The 20354-nt window shown below is 48.6% G+C and overlaps 1 protein-coding gene across 4 annotated transcripts in view; it reads right to left on the reverse strand.

Moving 5' to 3' along the window:
- WASHC2C (WASH complex subunit 2C) overlaps positions 1–20354 on the reverse strand; it is a 61998-nt gene that overhangs the window by 10859 nt on the left and 30785 nt on the right. For all 4 annotated transcript variants that reach the window (XM_045023803.1, XM_045023801.1, XM_045023802.1 and 1 more), the window contains exons 21-25: positions 20062–20241; positions 16528–16713; positions 7689–7817; positions 7390–7485; positions 5178–5303 (exon numbers count right to left, since the gene is read on the reverse strand). In XM_045023803.1, the coding sequence (XP_044879738.1) occupies positions 5178–5303; positions 7390–7485; positions 7689–7817; positions 16528–16713; positions 20062–20241 (717 nt within the window). The remainder of the gene's footprint in view (positions 1–5177; positions 5304–7389; positions 7486–7688; positions 7818–16527; positions 16714–20061; positions 20242–20354) is intronic.

Below are 20354 nucleotides of genomic sequence, written 5' to 3' on the forward strand. Positions count from 1 at the left end.
ACAGTTAACCCTTAACTTCATCTCCCTACGGCCCCCGCAGGCAGGCAGCTATTGCCACGTCTTGTCCTGGTCCCCAAGGCCCAACAGCACATAGCTCCTGCCTACATACCTGATCTGATCTCCTTTCACTTCCTCCCACATGGCATCCTGTCACGCCAGTGCTGCCAACCACGTTACTGCCTTCATCTTCTCTTTGAGCAAAGGGGATCTCTCTTTCCCTGCTGCCCAGTATGCATGGAACACTCAAGTCTGACAGTCTAGGCTTCCCCCTCCTCATTCAATTCTCTTCCCAAAACTCACTGCTGCCAAGCAGTGAAGGAAAGGATGGGAACCCAATTAAAAGGAGCCAGGCCATCAGGGTATGTACATGACCTACACATAACTGCACCAACTTTTTGTCACCACCCTTTCCCTCCTTCCTACATCTGTTGATGACCCACTCATGTACTGTCAAGTCAAGAGGATTGCTCTCTAGGGCAGGGGCTGTGTGTTTGATTACAAGGAACCTAGCACAATTCGAGGTGCCTGAAAAAGACCCCACCGGCTTTCTTCACTGCATTTTCATCGTCACATTGCTGCTGTCAAAGCCTAAAGTCCCTCTTCATCCTCACAACACTCAGTTTTGCCCAGCAATGCAAAGGCTGCTTTATAATTTTTAGATTCCACTTTACACTAGCTCATGCTCAAATCCGTCCACCGTTTCCTATGCCATCTCCCTTGCAGACAGATCTTTAAACAAGTAAAGTCACAATATATCAGTGTACCCAATTTTGGCATCGCCAGCAAGCTGGACCTCCAGGAGGCACAAGGAAACTCTAGATCACTAATATTCAAGCTGAAAAACAACAGAGCTAAAGGGACACACAAAACACTTCAGTTCAAGCCATTTTCTTGTTCCTTGTTCCACTTACTTCAACTCTAAAAAGTGAGTTGACAGCTTGAGGATATCTTTGGACCAATATGGCTAGAACAATACTGCATACAGCTTGGGGATAGGTCTGTCCATGTCATATTGTGAATTCCAATCGTAACCTCCATTGCGAACGCGGGGCAGCGGGCCTTGATGCTCCTTGGAAAAGACTGTCTTGGAGAAGCAGTGACAGAGCAATTAAGGGCCATCAACACAGAAAGGCTCTTGCTCACTAGAACAATGGGTTTTCTCCAGTAGGGACAATGACTCAACAACACTCTCCAAAGAAGGCTGACAGAGGGACTAGGGCCTGGACCTACACCCAGCTTGCAGCACATTGAGAAACGGGACAGATTTTAATAAAGGGGTGCTTTCTCTATGTAAGGGAAGCCAGACAGCAGCAGAAGCAAGACCACCAAGAAGAGGTGCCTGGCCCTTGGCCAAAACTCACAACTCACAAGAGTGGTGACATCGGAATGAAGGCAATTCCCCTCAGGAGCGTGTTGCTTTCTAATGATCCCTAACATTTGTTTGCTTTTGTAAGAGCGAAGATACCCCTTTGTTAAGCCCGTGAGCCTTGCTTTACTGCCACGTGGCTCCTGAAGGGGTAACCAGGTAACTAGAGCTGCCACAGCCAGGGGGACTCTTGGGAAGGGAGAAGGGGACATGTCTAAGTAACTGGTGGTTCAGGAGGGCCAAGGCACTGGTTCTGGGGTCTAAAGGGAGCCAGACTGTGAGGTGCTGCTGCCCAAGAAGGGTGTCAGACACGGGATGTGCCCCTGGAGTGCTCCCAAGAGACCCAGAGCTAGAAAACAGCAACCGGTCCGGTGGGGCTTAGAAGCATCTGGGATCCAGCAGTTTGGTCTCCTCAGGCTGGCGTCTGTCCAGAGAGCGGGACTGGGCCAGTTTACAGGGCCAGAAAAATGTGTTTCTCAGGGCTTGTCTACACTACAAAATTAAATCAACTTACGTTAACATACAGTCACCACAGTAATTAAAGCGGTTATGAGTTCAATCCTTGAGGGGGCCACTTAGGGATCTGGGGCAAAAATTGGTCCTGCTAGTGAAGGCAGGGGGCTGGACTTGATGACCTTTCAAGGTCCCTTCCAGTTCTAGGAGATTGGTATATCTCCAATTATTATTATTTTTTTTTTTTATTTAGAAAAGCTGGACGAGCACAAGTCCATGAGGCCGGATGCACTGCATCCGAGGGTGCTAAAGGAGTTGGCCGATGAGATTGCAGAGCCATTGGCCATTATCTTTGAAAAATCATGGCGATCGGGGGAGGTCCCGGATGACTGGAAAAAAGCTAATGTAGTGCCCATCTTTAAAAAAGGGAAGAAGGAAGATCCAGGGAACTACAGGCCAGTCAGTCTCACCTCAGTCCCTGGAAAAATCATGGAACAGGTCCTCAAGGAATCAATTCTGAACCACTTAAAGGAGGGGAAAGTGATCAGGAACAGTCAGCATGGATTCACCAAGGGCAAGTCATGCCTGACTAACCTAATTGCCTTCTATGATGAGATAACCGGCTCTGTGGATGAGGGGAAAGCAGTGGATGTACTATTTCTGGACTGTAGCAAAGCTTTTGATACAGTCTCCTTGCCAGCAAGTTAAAGAAGTATGGGCTGGATGAATGGACGGTAAGGTGGATAGAAAACTGGCTAGATGGTCGGGCTCAACGGGTAGTGATCAATGGTTCCATGTCTAGTTGGCAGCCGGTATCAAGTGGAGTGCCGCAAGGGTCGGTGCTGGGGCTGGTTTTGTTCAATATCTTCATTAACGATCTGGAGGATGGTGTGGACTGCACCCTTAGCAAGTTTGCAAATGACACTAAACTGGGAGGAGTGGTTGATACGCTGGAGGGTAGGGATAGGATACAGAGGGACCTAGACAAATTAGAGGATTGGGCCAAAAGAAATATGATGAGGTTCAACAAGGACAAGTGCAGAGTCCTGCACTTAGGACGGAAGAATCCCATGCACTGCTACAGACTAGGGACCGAATGGCTGGGCAGCAGTTCTGCAGAAAAGGACCTAGGGGTTACGGTGGACGAAAAGCTGAATATGAGTCAACAGTGTGCCCTTGTTGCTAATGGCATTTTGGGTTGTATAAGTAGGGGCATTTCCAGCAGATCGAGGGATGTGATCATTCCCCTCTACTCAGCACTGGTGAGGCCTCATTTAGAGTACTGTGTCCAGTTTTGGGCCCCACACTACAAGAAGGATGTGGATAAATTGGAGAGAGTCCAGCAGAGGGCAACAAAAATGATTAGGGGGCTGGAGCACATGACTTATGAGGAGAGGCTGAGGGAACTGAGATTGTTTAGCCTGCAGAAGAGAAGAATGAGGGGGGATTTGATAGCTGCTTTCAACTACCTGAAAGGGGGTTCCAAAGAGGATGGATCTAGACCAGGGGTCGGCAACCAGTGGCTCGCGGCTCGCCAGGGTAAGCACCCTGGCGGGCCGGCCCGGTTTGTTTATCTGCCGTGTCGGCAAGTTCGGCCGATCGCGGCTCCCACTGGCCGCGGTTCGCGGTCCCAGGCCAATGCGGGAGGCAGGAAGCCGCGGCCAGAACATCCCTCGGCTCGCACCGCTTCCTGCCTCCCGCATTGGCCTGGGACCGCGAACCGCGGCCAGTGGGAGCCGCGATCGGCCGAACTTGCCGACGCGGCAGATAAACAAACCGGGCCGGCCCGCCAGGGTGCTTACCCTGGCGAGCCGCGAGCCACCGGTTGCCGACCCCTGATCTAGACTGTTCTCAGTGGTAGAAGATGACAGAACAAGGAGTAATGGTCTCAAGTTGCAGAGGGGGAGGTTTAGGTTGGACATTAGGAAAAACTTTTTCACTCAGAGAGTGGTGAAGCACTGGAATGGGTTACCTAGGGAGGTGATGGAATCTCCTTCCTCAGAGGTTTTTAAGGTCAGGCTTGACAAAGCCCTGGCTGGGATGATTTAGTTGGGTTTTGTCCTGCTTTGAGCAGGGGGTTGGACTGGATGACCTCCTGAGGTCCCTTCCAACCCTGAGATTCTATGATTCTATGATTCACATCCACGCTTATGCTTTCTGTCGGGAGTGAGCATTCTTACTAGTAGCACTTCCAGCGACTGAAGTGGGGCACTGACAGCTGCATCCCAGCTGCCCTGGTGCAGACAGGTTGGCAGGTTGGACTGTCAGCACTGAGGTCGAGGGGGGCCCCACTGTGAGCCCAGTGCCTGGCTGACAGCTCAGGCTGTCAGCACCGGGGCTGCTGGGATGGGGCTCCAGCTGTCAGCCCCACGCAGGGCTGACAGCCAACAGGCAATGTAAGTAACTCAGTGTCTACACGGACACTGCATCACCCTCTCTACACCGACAAAAGTGGTACACCGCTCATGGGAGGTGAAGTTGTGATGTCAGCATAGCAGGGGACTTACTTCGGCAGAAGCAGCTTTGTAGTCTAGGAACTGACATGATTAGGTTGACATACAGTGCCTTGCATCGGCCTAACCCTGTAGTGTAGACCAGGCCTCAGCATCTCCACATCAGGGGTGCTCAAGTTACAAGTAAAAAGATGGGCTCTCTAACTGCCAGCCCAGCAAACTTATCAGAGGCTCCTCCATCTAGTTACAAGATGCTACGGCTGGAATCTAATTGATAATTCTGTTGAGGCACAAGCCACAACACAATCCAGCTGCCTCTCCCAGAGCTGCGTTGGCTCTGCAGGGCCAACAGAAGTAGGAGTTGTATTAGCGGACAATAAAATTCATGGCAGGGTGCTGAACACGGGACGGGGTGTGGAGAGAGGGGGAAAGATGCAGGTGTCATTAGGTAAGAAAGTCTCTTCTGACCCTAATCACACTTTAAAGCTCACGTCCATGAGAGAAATTGAGATTTATTTTATATTTTTTAAAAAGATGTAAGCAGGAGGGGAAGGTCAATAAATCTTCATTTTTCACTAAATCATTAAGTCAATGGGCCTGATTCTCCATTGCCCTGCACCTGGTGTATTCATATAGCCCAGGGCTAAGCGGGTGTAATATGCTACTGTTCTAATTCAACAGCATTTTAAACCCAGTGAAAGAGAATGCCTCAACCTTTTAGGAAAGGGAACTGCTGTTCTAGTTTTCCCAAGTACAATATTAAATGCAATCTTATGAGTTACAGCAGGTCATGCTGCTATGCCACGGATGAGGCAAAGAGTCAGTCTCCATGATCAGTTTTCACAACAAAACCAACAAACCCTCTTCTGCTTGCTTTGTTTAAACCATTGAACTTAGATGCTTACCTCAGTGGTTTCTGGTTTAGGTACCTCATCTTGTTTGGCACTCAGTATATTCTCCGGACCCTTACTGCTCTCCGCAGAAGGGCCAGAGCTGTCCTTTTTTACTATTGTTTTCTTTTCTGCTACTTTCTGAAATTAGAAGATTTTTTTAAAATGAGTCTGCAAAAATATTTTACATCATAACTTTCTTTTATGGGCAGGTAAAAGACTATAGTTTTCTGCATGCTGTCTATCCCTTCCTGCACCTTCTGAATTCCAATCAATCTTTTCTAGCTTGATGAAAAGTTAACTCCTAACATAACATAAATCCCTCACATAAGGCAGCAGGAGGAAAGGCTTTAAATACGCACACCCTTGCTGGGGACTGGCTCTTTGCTTGATTTCAAAAAGAGTTAATTAAATGCCAAATGCTCATAATTTTGGTAAACACGGCCCTAGGTGTGATTATTAGTTCAGTGCACCCTTTTCCAAATTAGTTTGCCAACATTATATCACTTGAAAGTTGGGAATGTTCTTACTGATTTTACAGCTTTGCTCGTTTTATGGACTGAGACGTAAAGTAAGATTAAAGTTAAAGAAAAATGGGTTCAGTATATTTGAAAGCCTAAGAATTCTTAAAGTTAGCAAATGCATTCAGAACTGCTAAGAGTTTAACAGAGACCATCCAGAACCCTGCTTGTCTGCTCTTGCTCATGCTGTAGACCATACTATCCCTGATTGTTCCCTAAATGTTGTGCCTGGAGTTTGTCATTAAAACTAACTTAAGGCCTTACATTAAGCCAATCTGCAAAAGGTTTCCAAGGACATTATTTGTGGGTGAAGAGAGTTCTTCTGAGTCATGCACAAAGGGAACTACTGGAAAGTTATACTAGCAAGTGAATCTCTAAGGTCCAAGCAGGTAACAAGGATTGGATCTCTGGACTGAGGGAACTAAGGTCTGGGACGGAGAAGTCCTACAGGGAAAAGCAGAGGCACAGTCATGCTTGCGGAGGAAGCTTGGTGAAGGTTTATGATTGACTGCTGTTAATGGAGTTGTTGATAAACCAACCAGGTAAATAAGAGCTCTATACAATGTGAATTCTTCAGAGCAAGGGGGTGGAGGGAGAATGGGAACTCACCCGCTAACACACAACTAATTTGCTAGTCATATATACAGAAGTCAGAGTGTGAAGGGTAATTAGAGAACTGTAGGGCTGAAAGAGCGCATATAGCTCATTCCCTTCCTCCCCCCGCCCCCCCAAAGTCATCTTAACATTAAGATTGTTAGCTCAACCATAACATCTGCTTGTGCATGTTTTATATAACTACAGATTCTCTGTGTATACACACACACACAGAGCCATAATGTTGTAGAACAATAGTATTAGTATTTTTAAATACATCATAATTAATTGTGAGGAAGATGAGAAGGGAGGGATTGTTAGACTCCTTGTTCTGCTGAATTTCTAGATCAGTCAAAGAAGTCTAGTCAGTTCCAGATTTTGATTTTGATTAGTTTCCCCAACAAAAGTCAGTTGCTTTAGGAAAAAAAATAAGTTCTAACCATAGCACAGTAATTCAAAACAATTCATAGGTTGTTTTATGGCAAGTGTGGTTCTAGGATGAAAAGTGACTAAGTGGCAGCATTGTAGGCGTCCATGTTTATTAACTCTACTTTCCGTATCAAGTGGGCTTGGCTTATTAAGCCACCTTGTGAATGGTCACCTGTGCAAACTTGCCTGGGAATCAGGGAGCAAGGCTGGAGTTCTTGCCATCTCACACAGCGTCACCTTTGTAAAGGTTCTACAGAACAAGTCAAGACCTCAGTGACATAAGGGCAACCCTACTGCCCCAGTGATCTTGCACAACTCTGACCAGTTGAAACAGATAGTTTCATTGATGATGCACAAGGAGAAACAGAGCCCAACTCATTCTCCTGTAGCTTTGGTGACTCAGCAGAAGTAAAACACAAAAAACAAAAACAAAAAAACCATACACACCAAAAAAACCCAAGCAATAAAAACATGCATTTGTCACTAAAATCAGCTGATGTGAACCTGAATACACACAGGGAACAAGTCTGTTGACCAAGCTTCCACTAACTGAAGAGAGTCACTTTAACAAGTTTCTACTCTAAACACAACTGATTTCACTTAGAAATCTATGTCCCCCTCCCCCCCACACACCTCTTTTCTACATCTTTTAAAGAAGTCATTTACAATAAAAAGGCAAGTACCGGAGGCTTTGCTTTAGCAATACTGAAGAGATCATCCTCATCATCATCTCCAAAGAGCCCCCCTGCAGATGACAGCTTCACACGGAGTTTTGCGGACTGAAATAAAGACAGAATGCCACCTAGGTCAAAGCCACATTTCTAGCTGCTGATTACTGCATTCACATTTACTCGTTCCTCTCTGGTGGTCACCGACCTTATCCAGAACACTGGAGTAAGGGACATCAGAGCAATGTTACAATGTGTACATTTCAAAGAATCCATTTTTAAATAACAGGTTTAGAACAGGGCTTTGAACTCACCCCTGATTTCTTGGACCTGGCAAAGAGATCAACATCAGGATCATTGTCTTTCTGTAGCTTCTGACTGAAGAGAAGTTCCTCATCCTGAAACACTCCAGTGCTTTTGGAATGAGAGTTCTTCTCAGCGGGCTGAGGGAAGGGGAGAAAAACCCACACACACAGAGTTATAAAACCCACCAACAGTTTGTTCCCCATATCACGCTCATACACTAATGAAGTGGGTTTGCAATGCAAGCCAGGCTGGTCTTTATACACACAGGCACAGTTGTACAGTTTAACTAATCAAATCAAATTAACTAAACACTAAGCCCCCTGCAGCACACAAATAAATAAAAAGATTTAACCCTGGCTTATATCTAAGTGTTCAAACAGAGGTTTGTATTAGTTTAATTAAACTGATTTAAACACCAGTTTAACAGTACAACTTGCCTATTAAGACAAGCCCTCAGCAACGGGAAGTCTAACAGATGTCAATTTCGGCACTCACTTATTGATATAAAACAGACCTGGAGACTAGGCTCCAGAAGGCAGATTCAGACACCAACATGAACACACCCACTGCAAATTACTTCATAGACATTGAGCGTAAACCATGGAGCAATTCATAGTTGGAAAAACTGTCTAACTCTAGGGGAAGTTAAGCTCTGGTACAGGCTTCCAAGGAGGCTGTGGAATCCCCAATCACTGGAGGTTGTTAAGAACGGGCTGGACAAACACCTGTCAGGGATGCTCTAGGTTTACTTGGTTCTGGCTCAGCGCAGGGGGCTGGACTCGATGATTCCGCAAGGTTCCTCCATCTCTACAATTCTACAGTCATTGGGCCAGAGAAACCCAGTGTAAATTCCTCTGTAGTCCAGTGGTTAGGGCACTCACCCATGATATGGGAGACCCAAGGTTAAGTCCCCACTCCAGTGACTATTCAGTAATTTATTTATAGTTAAGGTCCTTCGTTTTCTGTTATTTTAATTTATTTTCCCCCAGGAATTTAATCGGTGTTTATTGCAACAGCAACAAAAGCAAGTGGGAAAAAAATCAGTGAAAAATTATTTTTTCTGGGTAAATATTGGTTTTATTTTAGTAGACTGAAGGATATGGGAAAAAATAGATTAATGCTTTGACTAATGTAATTTCATGTGGTTTGCTGCAGAATTAAAACAGAACTCAAAACACAATGCCACCCCGAGTTTAAGAAAAAAGACGGTTACTCACCGTTGTAACTGTTGTTCTTCGAGATGTGTTGCTCCTATCCATTCCAGTTAGGTATGTGTGCCGTGCGTGCACGGCTCTTCGGAAGATTTTTACCCTAGCAACTCCGGCGGGTCAGCCAGGCGCCCCCTGGAGTGGCGCCACTATAGCGCTAGATATATACCCCAGCCGACCCATCCGCTCCTCAGTTCCTTCTTGCCGGCTACTCCGACAGTGGGGAAGGAGGGCGGGTCTGGAATGGATAGGAGCAACACATCTCAAAGAACAACAGTTACAACGGTGAGTAACCGTCTTTTCTTCTTCGAGTGATTGCTCCTATGCATTCCAGTTAGGTGATTCCCAAGCCTTACCTAGGTGGTGGGGTCAGAGTGAGACGTGGCAGAGTGTAAGACTGCTGAGCCGAAGGCTGCATCGTCTCTAGACTGTTGCACCAACGCGTAGTGGGAAGCGAAGGTGTGGACAGAAGACCAGGTGGCCGCTCTACAGATGTCCTGGATGGGGACATGAGCTAGGAAAGCGGCAGACGAGGCTTGCGCTCTCGTAGAATGAGCGATGAGGCGGCTAGCTGGCACACGAGCAAGCTCGTAACATGTCCGGATACATGATGTTACCCAGGAGGAAATCCTCTGAGAGGAAACCGGCTTGCCTTTCATGCGATCAGCAATCGCTATGAATAGCTGGGGCGAACGCTGGAAGGGTTTCGTTCGCTCTATGTAAAATGCGAGGGCCCTGCGAATGTCAAGGGTGTGAAGCTGTTGTTCACGACTTGAGGCGTGCGGCTTCGGGAAAAAGACCGGGAGGAAAATGTCCTGGTTCAAATGGAAGGCCGACACCACCTTAGGGAGGAAGGCCGGGTGTGGCCAAAGCTGTACCTTGTCCGCATGGAAGATGGTATACGGCGGACCAGCCGTTAGGGCGTGCAGCTCGGAAACTCGTCTTGCTGATGTTATAGCAACGAGAAAGGCCGTTTTCCATGATAAATAAAGAAGGGAACATGTGGCCAAGGGCTCAAATGGGGCTCCCATAAGCTTAGCGAGAACTAAGTTCAAATCCCAAGAGGGTGCAGGACGTCGTATCGGCGGGTACAAGCGATCTAGTCCCTTAAGGAAGCGGGAAACCATCTGGTTGGAAAAGATGGACCGCTCTCCTACGCCAGGTCGAAAGGCAGAAATTGCCGCCAGGTGCACCTTCAAGGAGGAGACCGCGAGGCCTTGCTCCTTGAGAGACCAGAGGTAGTCCAGGATGGTAGGAATAGGGACTGTGAAAGGATTGAAACCCTTCTGGTCGCACCAGAGTGCGAAACGTTTCCACTTCGCGAGGTAGGTCGCTCGAGTGGAAGGCTTCCTGCTTTCCATCAGGACTTGTTGCACCGCCACAGAGCAGTCACGTTCCGCTCGGGTCAGCCACGTAGGAACCAAGCTGTAAGATGGAGGGACTGCAGGTCCGGGTGGCGAAGCCTGCCGAAGTCCTGTGTTATCAGGTCCGGCCAGAAGGGGAGAGGAATGGGATCCCGTACCGAGAGCTCGAGCAGCAGGGTGTACCAGTGCTGTCTCGGCCAGGCCGGAGCGATGAGGATGAGGCAGGCCCTGTCCCGCCGGAGCTTGAGTAGCACGCGGTGCACGAGGGGAAACGGAGGGAAGGCATATAACAGGTGACCCGTCCAGGGGCGCAGGAATGCATCCAACAGGGAGCTGGGGGAGCGACCCTGGTAAGAGCAGAACTGGTGGCATTTCCTGTTCTCTTTGGAGGCAAACAGGTCTATTTGGGGAAACCCCCACCTTTGGAAAATTGTGTGCACCACATCAGGACGAAGGGACCACTCGTGGGAGAGGAACGACCTGCTGAGATGGTCGGCCAGTGTGTTCTGCACTCCTGGGAGAAACGACGCTACCAGGTGAATAGAGTGGGTTATGCAGAAGTCCCAAAGGAGCATCACTTCCGTGCAAAGCCGGGAGGAGCGAGCCCCGCCCTGCCTGTTGACGTAAAACATTGCCGTCGTGTTGTCCGTGAAAACAGTGACACAGCGCCCTTGGAGATGGGCGTGGAAGGTTTGACACGCCAAGCGGATCGCCCGCAGCTCCCTGACATTGATATGGAGGGAGAGCTCTCGGGGCGACCAGAGACCCTGGGTGTGTAGGTCGCCGAGGTGTGCCCCCCACCCCAATGCCGAGGCATCTGTGGTCAGGGTGACCGACGGGCGAGGAGGGTGGAATGGGACTCCGGCACACACGACCTCTGGGTCCAGCCACCAGTTGAGCGAATCGAGGGTCGGTTTCGTGACTGAGACTACCATGTCTATGGAGTCGCGGTGCGGGCGGTACACCGACGCAAGCCAAGTTTGAAATGTGCGAAGACGCAGCCTCGCGTACATGGTCACGAACGTGCATAACGCCATGTGGCCCAGGAGTCGGAGGCAGGACCGCACCGTTGTTGTGGGAAAGGATTGTAGGTCCCGGACGAAGGAGACCATATAGTCTGGTGCCGAGGTCGAGGGAGGCAGGCCCTGGCCAAATTGGAGTCCAGGACCGCTCCGATGAACTCCCCCCTCTGTGAGGGAGCTAAAGTGGACTTCTCGGCGTTTATCATAAATCCTAGGCGCTGAAACAGGGCTAGAATCTCGGTCAGTTGACATGCTACCAGTTGGCGGGATGGTCCGCGGACCAGCCAGTCGTCGAGATACGGGTACACATGTATGCGACGACGGCGGAGGGCAGCGGCAATGACTGCCATGCACTTGGTGAAGACCCTCGGCGCGGTGGAGAGGCCGAATGATAGCACCGTAAACTGGTAGTGCATGTTGTTGACGACGAAACGCAGGTAGCGTCGATGAGGAGGGTAAATCGCGATATGGAAATACGCGTCCTTCATGTCGAGGGCGGCAAACCAGTCTCCCGGATCCAGGGAAGGAATAATGGTCCCCAGGGTTACCATGCGAAACTTGAGCTTGAGTAGGTATCTGTTGAGCTCTCGGAGGTCTAGTATAGGTCGTAGACCTCCCTTCGCCTTGGGGATTAGGAAATATCGGGAATAAAATCCCCTGCCTCGTATGTCGTTCGGCACCTCCTCTATGGCACCCAAACTCAACAGAGTCTCGACCTCTTGCGAGAGGAATTGCTCGTGAGAGGGGTCCCTGAAGAGGGATGGGAAGGATGGGTGGGAGGGAGGGGGCGAAACAAACTGAAGGCGGTAACCATACTCCACCGTGCGAAGTACCCAGTTGTCCGTTGTTATCTGGGACCACGCCGGGAGGAAGTGGGAAAGACGGTCGAAAAATAACGGGGAAGGATCCGGTGAATACACTGATGGGCCGTCCTCGGGCGTCCCATCAAAAAGCTTGCTTAGGCCCCTGAGGGGGCTTGGAGGGCGCTTGGGACTGATTACCCCGGTTGCCCGACGGTCTACGGCGGTTCACCCTGCCTCTGCGCCTATTATCAGGCCTGACCTGATTAAACTGGCGGTACGGCTGTTGCTGGAAGGACCTCCGCTGGGTAGCCGGCGTGTGCATGCCCAGGGTGCAGATGGCAATTCGGCCATCTTTGAGAGTCTGAAGCCTCGAGTCCGTTTTCTCAGAGAAGAGGCCCTTGGTGTCGAATGGTAGGTCCTGAATGGTGTGCTGGACCTCAGGCCGCAAGGTGGAGGCCTGCAGCCAGGAGATTCTCCTCATGGTCACTCCCGAGGCCAGAGTTCTGGCTCCTGAGTCTGCTGAGTCCAGAGAAGCCTGGAGGGAGGACCGGGAGGCTTTCTTGCCCTCTTCAATAAGGGCTGAGAATTCAGGTCAGGAGTCTGTTGGTACCAGCTCCGTAAACTTTGAGAGCGACACCAAGGTATCGTAAGTGTAGCGACCGAGGAGAGCCAGTTGATTGGCAATCCTTAGCTGGAGGCCACCGGCCGAATAGACCTTCCAGCCCAAGAGATCCATCCTCCGCGCTTCTTTCGATTTTGGCGCTGGAGCTGGTTGCCCATGCCGCTCCCGGTCATTAACGGACTGCACTACTAAGGAGTCCGGGGCTGGGTGCGTGTATAAATACTCATACCCGCTGGGTGGAACTGAGTATTTCCTCTCCACCCCTCGAGCGGTGGGAGGGTTGGAAGCTGGTGACTGCCACACCGTATTGGCATTTCTTTGTATGGTCCGAATGAAGGGCAAGGCCACCCGCAGCGGGGCCTCAGCTCCAATTATGCTGGTCACCAGGTCATCGTCCTCAGCAACCTCCTCGACAGGGAGGTTAATGTTCTGGGCCACCCGTCGAAGCAGGTCCTGGTGGGCCCGCAGGTCAATCGGTGGAGGGCCCGATGCCGATGCCCCCGCCACCGCCTCATCTGGTTCACGGGCGGTAAGAAGGAACTGAGGAGCGGACGGGTCGGCTGGGGTATATATCTAGCGCTATAGCGGCGCCACTCCATGGGGCGCCCGGCTGACCCGCCGGAGTTGCTAGGGTAAAAATCTTCCGAAGAGCCGTGCACGCACGGCGCGCACACCTAACTGGAATGCATAGGAGCAATCACTCGAAGAACAACAATATCTCTCTAATCCTCAAATAAAACTTTTCATTTGAATAAACAATTTACTGTTTTAGACTTAGAACTATTAGCCTATAGTTACATTTAATAATTGAGCCACACCATGTGCAGCACATACATTCAACTTCATCCTTTTCTCCTGTTTTTGTTTTTTTTAAACTTTTGAATACTCTATGTTCTAAAATGTATACAGATTTTCATTTTCTTCCCATTTTAGTGTGTCAGATCTTTAAACCATCATCTGCTAACAGCTTGAAATGTGTACATGAGATTCATCAGTACATTCAGATGCATGTGCACTTCAGAGCTTGCATGCACACCTGTTGGTTTCTTGTGTGCATCTTCTAGATTAATACATAGCCTTATTTCAACAGGCAGCTTTGCATATACACACACGGACTCATGTATTATCGTAATACATCTCTCTCATGGAATGTATTGTATCTTCCTAATAAAACAAGTTTTTTTTACATATTTGAATGATACAAAACTAAGGTGAACACTGGAAAAAAACAAATACTTTTTGTAAAACTAGGGATTTTTTGGTAAAAATCAGTTTAAATTGAAAACAAAGAGTCTTATTTACAGTTGAGTTTGTTTATTTATAAAAAGCTTCTCTACAGGAGAGATGCAGGATCCCCACATCAGAATATCCCATAGTTTACGGCATTCTCCTGCCAGGGGACCCAAACTCAAATCCCTTCTCCACATGAGACAGAGGAGAATTGAACCTGGGCCTCCCACATGCTAGCTCGCTACCCTAATCACTGCACTATAACTCATAACCAAGACCTGCCATCACACCTTGTTTCTTGAATCCTTTGCTTGCTTTTCTCAAGCTGCCTGAAAGCCTAAACATTTTTAGGGTTGAAACTAAACCAAATTTCCACCCAACTTTTCAAAACTGCCAGTGAACTGAAAAAAATCTATTATGTGCCCCGGTCTGCTGGAAAGCACATCAAGTAGCTCGCAATATATCTGGTGTACTTGGGATGCCCCACAGCAGGAATCAGCAGAGATGCTCAGGCCACCAACCACCTGGTTTCAAACAGGTGGGGGCTGGAGGCAGAGTTTTTTCCACCAGGAGCCATCAGCTCCAGAAATTGCTGCCCATTCCATTCGACAGGACTCAAACTTATTAGCATGTAGGGGCCCACTGCATTCAAATGAATGAAGTTGTTCACGAGTTCTCCTAATTGTAGTTCTGTATTAAAAAACATTAACATACGCACACACAGTGCACTGGGTCCAGCCTTGCAGACCCTGGCGATGTAACGTGAGGAATGCTGCAGCGCCTGCTTGAAAAGGGCAGCGGTGAGATGGGCTGATTCAGGGTGCTCCGTCAGAAAGGAACTCTGTGCTCTCCAGGTCAGGCTCACTGGCACAGAGGTGTGAGTTACAGTACTTTGTCCTGAGGAAGCATAACGGGTTCTCAGGGTTCACATACCACTTATATACGGGTCGCTCGGAGCTAAGCTCCCCTTTCAGAATGGGAAATGGCTCCTGTTAGAGCCACCTGCTCAGATGTGAAGAGGGAAGGGAGTGGTGAAGGGAGGTATCAGAAGCACCTCTGCATTCCCAGCCCCTCCCGCCACAGCAATCTCAGAGCTAGCTCAGGATCTGAGCTCTGGTCCTATGTGCCAGGCCAACCCCAGGCAGCTTTGTTTAAAGTAACAGTTTAAATTTCAGATAGTATCACCACACACCCCGTCCCCTAGAAACACACTGCAGAGTTAGAGCTAGATACACTGAGCTAGATCAGAGAAGAGAGCTCCAGAGGAACAGGCAGCCAAGTAAAGTTGGTTTCAGACAGGATTGGGAAGTGCTGATGAAGCAGAAACACAGATCAGAGGGGTAGCCGTGTTAGTCTGGATCTGTAAAAGCAGCAAAGAATCTTGTGGCACCTTATAGACTAACAGATGTTTTGGAGCATGAGCTTTTGTGGGTGAATACCCACTTCGTTGGATGCATGTAGTGGAAATCTCCAGTGAACTAACCTTGTTATCTCTAGCCTGCTTATATATACCTGCCCCTGGAGATTTCCACTACATGCATCCGACGAAGTGGGCATTCACCCACGAAAGCTCATGTTCCAAAACGTCTGTTAGTCTATAAGGTGCCACAAGACTCTTTGCTGCTTTTACAGAAACACAGAATGGCTGTTCTAGACAGCAGGTGAGACAAAGGAGCAGGAACATTATAAGGAGAGGGGGTTAGAGGGAGACTAAGGCTTGGCTACACTTGAAAGTTGCAGCGCTGGGAGTTACAGCGCTGGTCGTGCAGCTGTGTAGGGACAGCGCTGGTGTGTGGCCACACTGACAGCTACCAGCGCTGCAGTGTGGCCACATTTGCAGCGCTGTTGGGAGCAGTGCATTATGGGCAGCTATCCCAGCGTTCAAGTGGCAGCAACGTGCTTTTCAAAAGAGGGGGGTGGGGTGGGGTGGGGTGTAGTGTGACAGGGAGCGGGGGAGAGAGAGAGGGGATTTTTGGAGCCAACACTGTATGTTAGCTTCCTGACTTGCAAAATCAGAAAATGTTCCCGTTAATCTTAACTCTTAACTGCAAACAGCCTGCATCCAACGGACTCCCGTTCTCCCCTCTGCCCCCGCTGTTCCTCGTCAAGCAAACACTCAACCCCTGTGAATGAGATAGGCAGGGGGTTTTCTCATTTGATTGTTCACAGTCAGGTACAGATTGATCACAGCAAACAGGAGCTGTGTTTGTTTTTTAGATAAGCAGCTCCCTGTGCTCCGGAGCACCGCGGAGCTCCGAGTTCACAACAAAACAAAGAGAGGCTGCATAACAAAAAGAGTAATTTAGTTTAAAGCATTCTGGGATATCTCCTAATACCCTGGAGGCCAATAACAGCGCTGGTGTGTGGCCACACTTGACGAGCAGCGCTGGATCACCAGTGCTGCACTCGTTATACCCCAAGCAGACCAGGTGTACAGCCAGCACTGCAGCCAGGGAGTTGCAGTGCTGGATGTGCCTTGCAGGTGTGGACAGTTACTAATTGCAGCACTGGAAAGCCTCCACCAGCACTGCAACTTTCAAGTGTAGCCAAGCCCTAGGTTTGCAGGCAAGCCAGGGAGCCAGTTTGCTCTTTGCTCACCTTTACTTCTTTCTGCTCAATCTTACTGATGTCTTCATCTTCCATTTTCTCCTCTTCCTCCTCTTCAAACAAGCTCAGCACATTCTTAGCCCTGGTTTTGGCTTCTTTCTCCAGCGGTGGCAGAGAGGCCGTGAACAGATCCAAATTACTGATCGGCCCCAAAGACTTTGCCACGAAAGGCTCCAACTGTAAAAACAAAAAACAGTGACTGAAATTTGGTGCTGGTTTATCCTGGTTTGGATGTTTGACGTGTCCAGAACTCTGGGATCCAGTAACATGGCAAACAGCTAAACGCACCCACCCTTCCCAGGCAGATAAAAAGGAGTGCCATGTGCATTACTTGAGGGCCTCACAGATCTGATGGCCCTCCTGCAGAAGAGCACCGGTTTGCATCAGTACCCTGCAGCCTTGTCCAGTTCTTCAGCATATTGTTCATCAGGGTTTGTTTGGGGTGTTTTAGGCTGGCTGCTTCTGCTCCCCACCAGAGATGGCTGCTTGTCAATAGCTGTGCTGCTACTTTGTTAAACCATTTGGGATCCTCCGAAGCGGAAAGCACTATATGATTGTTAGATATGCTCAGAGTAGTTTTCTACGAGCACATAATGTTGCTAACGAATTAAGTACCTAGAAAGTCATTGCCCAATAATTCCCACAACATTCATTGAGCAATTTAGTAGCTGGGAGTTGGCCTACATTTGGCTGAGCCTTTCCAACATTACACTTGAGACAATCCAGTTAGCAAATATTGCTGCCAAAAGCAGCAACTCAGGGTTTTAGCAGGTCTATAATCCCATGGGCACACTAGTGTGATGCATGTAAATAGGATGTTTCAATAGCATCACAACAGTTCCTGGGTTTATTGCAGAGTGTGTGTGCGTGCATACACGCGCATGCACGCACACACGCTAAGGCAGCTCATCCAGTTCACATTTGGAAAGGAATACTGCACCTGTGAGACTGATGTTTCCAATGGGTCATACAGAAAAATGCCTCAGTATGCAAAACATTTTTAAAAACAGCAATTATTCAGTTTGCCATTTTGGTCCAAGCATGATTTTGGTGGCCAACAAATTTTGAAAGAGGGCGACTACTGCTAAGCATAGAACATCTAGAGCAGGCCGCTTTACGAGTTGTGCAGGCGAGGAACATATTACTCCAAAGAAAACAGCTGAGGGCCAACACCCCCCCACCCTCGGCCTCACCGAAACACATCCCCCCCCAGTGCTGCCCAGCCCCCCCCACCCCAAAACACATCCCCCGCCCCAGCGCCGCCCAGCCCCACAGAAACAACCCCTCCTTCCCCAGCAACGCCCTGCCGAAACAGTTGTGGGCTGAAAAGGAAGGTGGGGGGGGGAGGGTTTGGTGCATTATTAAGAATTTTTCAATTAAAGCAAATGATCATTTTTTTTATTTTAATTTTATGAATCATAGAAAAATGAACAACATCTGTTCCGTTGAAAGAAAACATTTGTACTTTTCATAATTACCTTGCAAATTTAATGAGGGATCCCCCCATGAAATAAGGGGAGGGGAAAAGGGAGACAGTTTGAAGGGATTTTCTGGGGCTATGAACTAAGGGGAGGGGAAAGGGGGGCAGTGTGAAGGAATTGGATGTGACTGTCCAACACACAAACACAGAGGCCACAGGGAGCCCGGGGACAGGGCAGTGTGATGGGGCTGGGGAGGGGGCTGCAGTCGGGGTAGGGCAGGTGCGCACACACACAAGCACACGGGATTTCCTGGCTGCCCACAGACAGTTCAACACCCCCCACCCCCAATCACTACAAAGGCCACCCTGGGACCAACCAGCGCAGCAGCTGCCCCCACCCCCAACCGAAGGGTGACTTGGGGTGGGGGGTCTCAGCCCAGTCCCACCCCAACCCAGGCTGGGCGCCCCTCCCCTCGCTCGGCACTTACCGGCTCTGCCTCATGCCCAGTGCTTCCCACCTCAGCGGGCCCCGGAAGTGATGCACTCGCTGTACGCCAGGCGGGGGGAGTGGGAGACGGAGACACATGCAGTTCTGGCTGTTAGGGCGGTTGGAGTGCGGCGCATGCGTGCAGGGCTGTGAGGCGGGCCCCCCCCCCCCCCCCCCAGGCAGGGGGCGAACCCAGCAGCCCTACCCCACCGCACAGTGAGCCCACGCGGGCCGCACAGTGAGCCCACGCGGGCCACATGTTGTGCAGGCCTGATCTAGAGGCTGTTAAACATAAGAATGGCCATACTGGGTCAGACCCATCCTGGCTAATAGCCATTAATGGAATTAACCTCCATGAATTTATCCAGTTCTCTTTTAAACCCTGTTATAGTCCTAGCCTTCACAACCCCCTCAGGCAAGGAGTTCCACAAGTTGATTGTGCACTGTGTGAAGAACTTCCTTTTATTTGTTTTAAACCTGACCACCATTAATTTCATTTGGTGGCCCCTAGTTCTTATATTATGGGAACAAGTAAATAACTTTTCCTTATTCACTTTTTTCACATCACTCATGATTTTATATACCTCTATCATATCCCCTCTTGGTTTCCTCTTTTCCAAGCTGAAAAATCCTAGCCTCTTTAATCTCTCCTCATATGGGACCCATTCCAAACCCCTAATCGTTTTAGTTGCCCTTCTCTGAACCTTTTCTAATGCCAGTATATCTTTTTTGAGATGAGAAGACCACATCTGTACACAGTATTCAAGATGTGGGTGTACCATGGATTTATATAAGGACAATAAGATATTCTCCACCTTATTCTCTATCCCCTTTTTAATGATTCCTAACATCCTGTTTGCTTTTTCGACTGCCGCTGCACACTGCGTGGACGTCTTCAGAGAACTATCTACAATACTCCAAGATCTTTTTCCTGATCAGTTGTAGCTAAATTAGCCCCCATCATATTGTATGTATAGTTGAGGTTATTTTTTCCAATGTGCATTACTTTACATTTATCCACATTAATTTCATTTGCCATTTTGTTGCCCAATCACTTAGTTTTGTGAGATCTTTTTGAAGTTCTTCACAGTCTGCTTTGGTCTTAACTTTGCCACCTCACTTTTTACCCCTTTCTCCAGATCATTTATGAATAAATTGAAAAAAATTGGTCCTAGGACTGACCCTTTGGGAACACCACTAGTTACCCCTCACCATTCTGAAAATTTACCATTTATTCCTACCCTTTGTTCCCTGTCTTTTAACCAGTTCTCAACCCATGAAAGGATCTTCCCTCTTATCCCATGACAGTTTAATTTACATAAGGGTCTTTGGTGAGGGACCTTGTCAAAGGCTTTCTGGAAATCTAAGTACACTATGTCCACTGGATCCCCTTTGTCCACACGTTTGTTGACCCCCTCAAAGAGCTCTAATAGATTAGTAAGACATGATTTCCCTTTACAGAAACCATGTTGACTTTTGCCCAACAATTTATGTTCTTCTATGTGTCTGACAATTTTATTCTTTATGATTGTTTCAACCAACTGGTCAAATAATTCTACGAAATGCATTGTTAAAGAGATTAATTTGCCAAATGTCTAACTAAAAAAGTAGCCCTTACCTTTTCCTTTTTCTGCTGCCCTGCAACCTCTGTTCCTCCAGTCACAGGAACTGCTCTATGCTCCTCTGAATGTCCTGACTTCTCTTCTACCAGTTTAGTCTTTGATGTGTCCAGCAAATCCTCCTTTCCCATCTCTTCATCAAATAATGAAGGTGGCGCCTGAGGCGTTTTTGGTTTTTCCTGGGAAATGAAAGGATGTTACTACTCACACATGGAGATCTGGCACATAAGCGCACAGATGGATACATATAAAAGATCTATCTATGAGGGAGTGGGGTCTCTGGCCCACATGG

This window comes from Mauremys mutica, chromosome 7 (assembly GCF_020497125.1).
Source record: "Mauremys mutica isolate MM-2020 ecotype Southern chromosome 7, ASM2049712v1, whole genome shotgun sequence".
Taxonomy (NCBI): Eukaryota; Metazoa; Chordata; order Testudines; family Geoemydidae; genus Mauremys; species Mauremys mutica.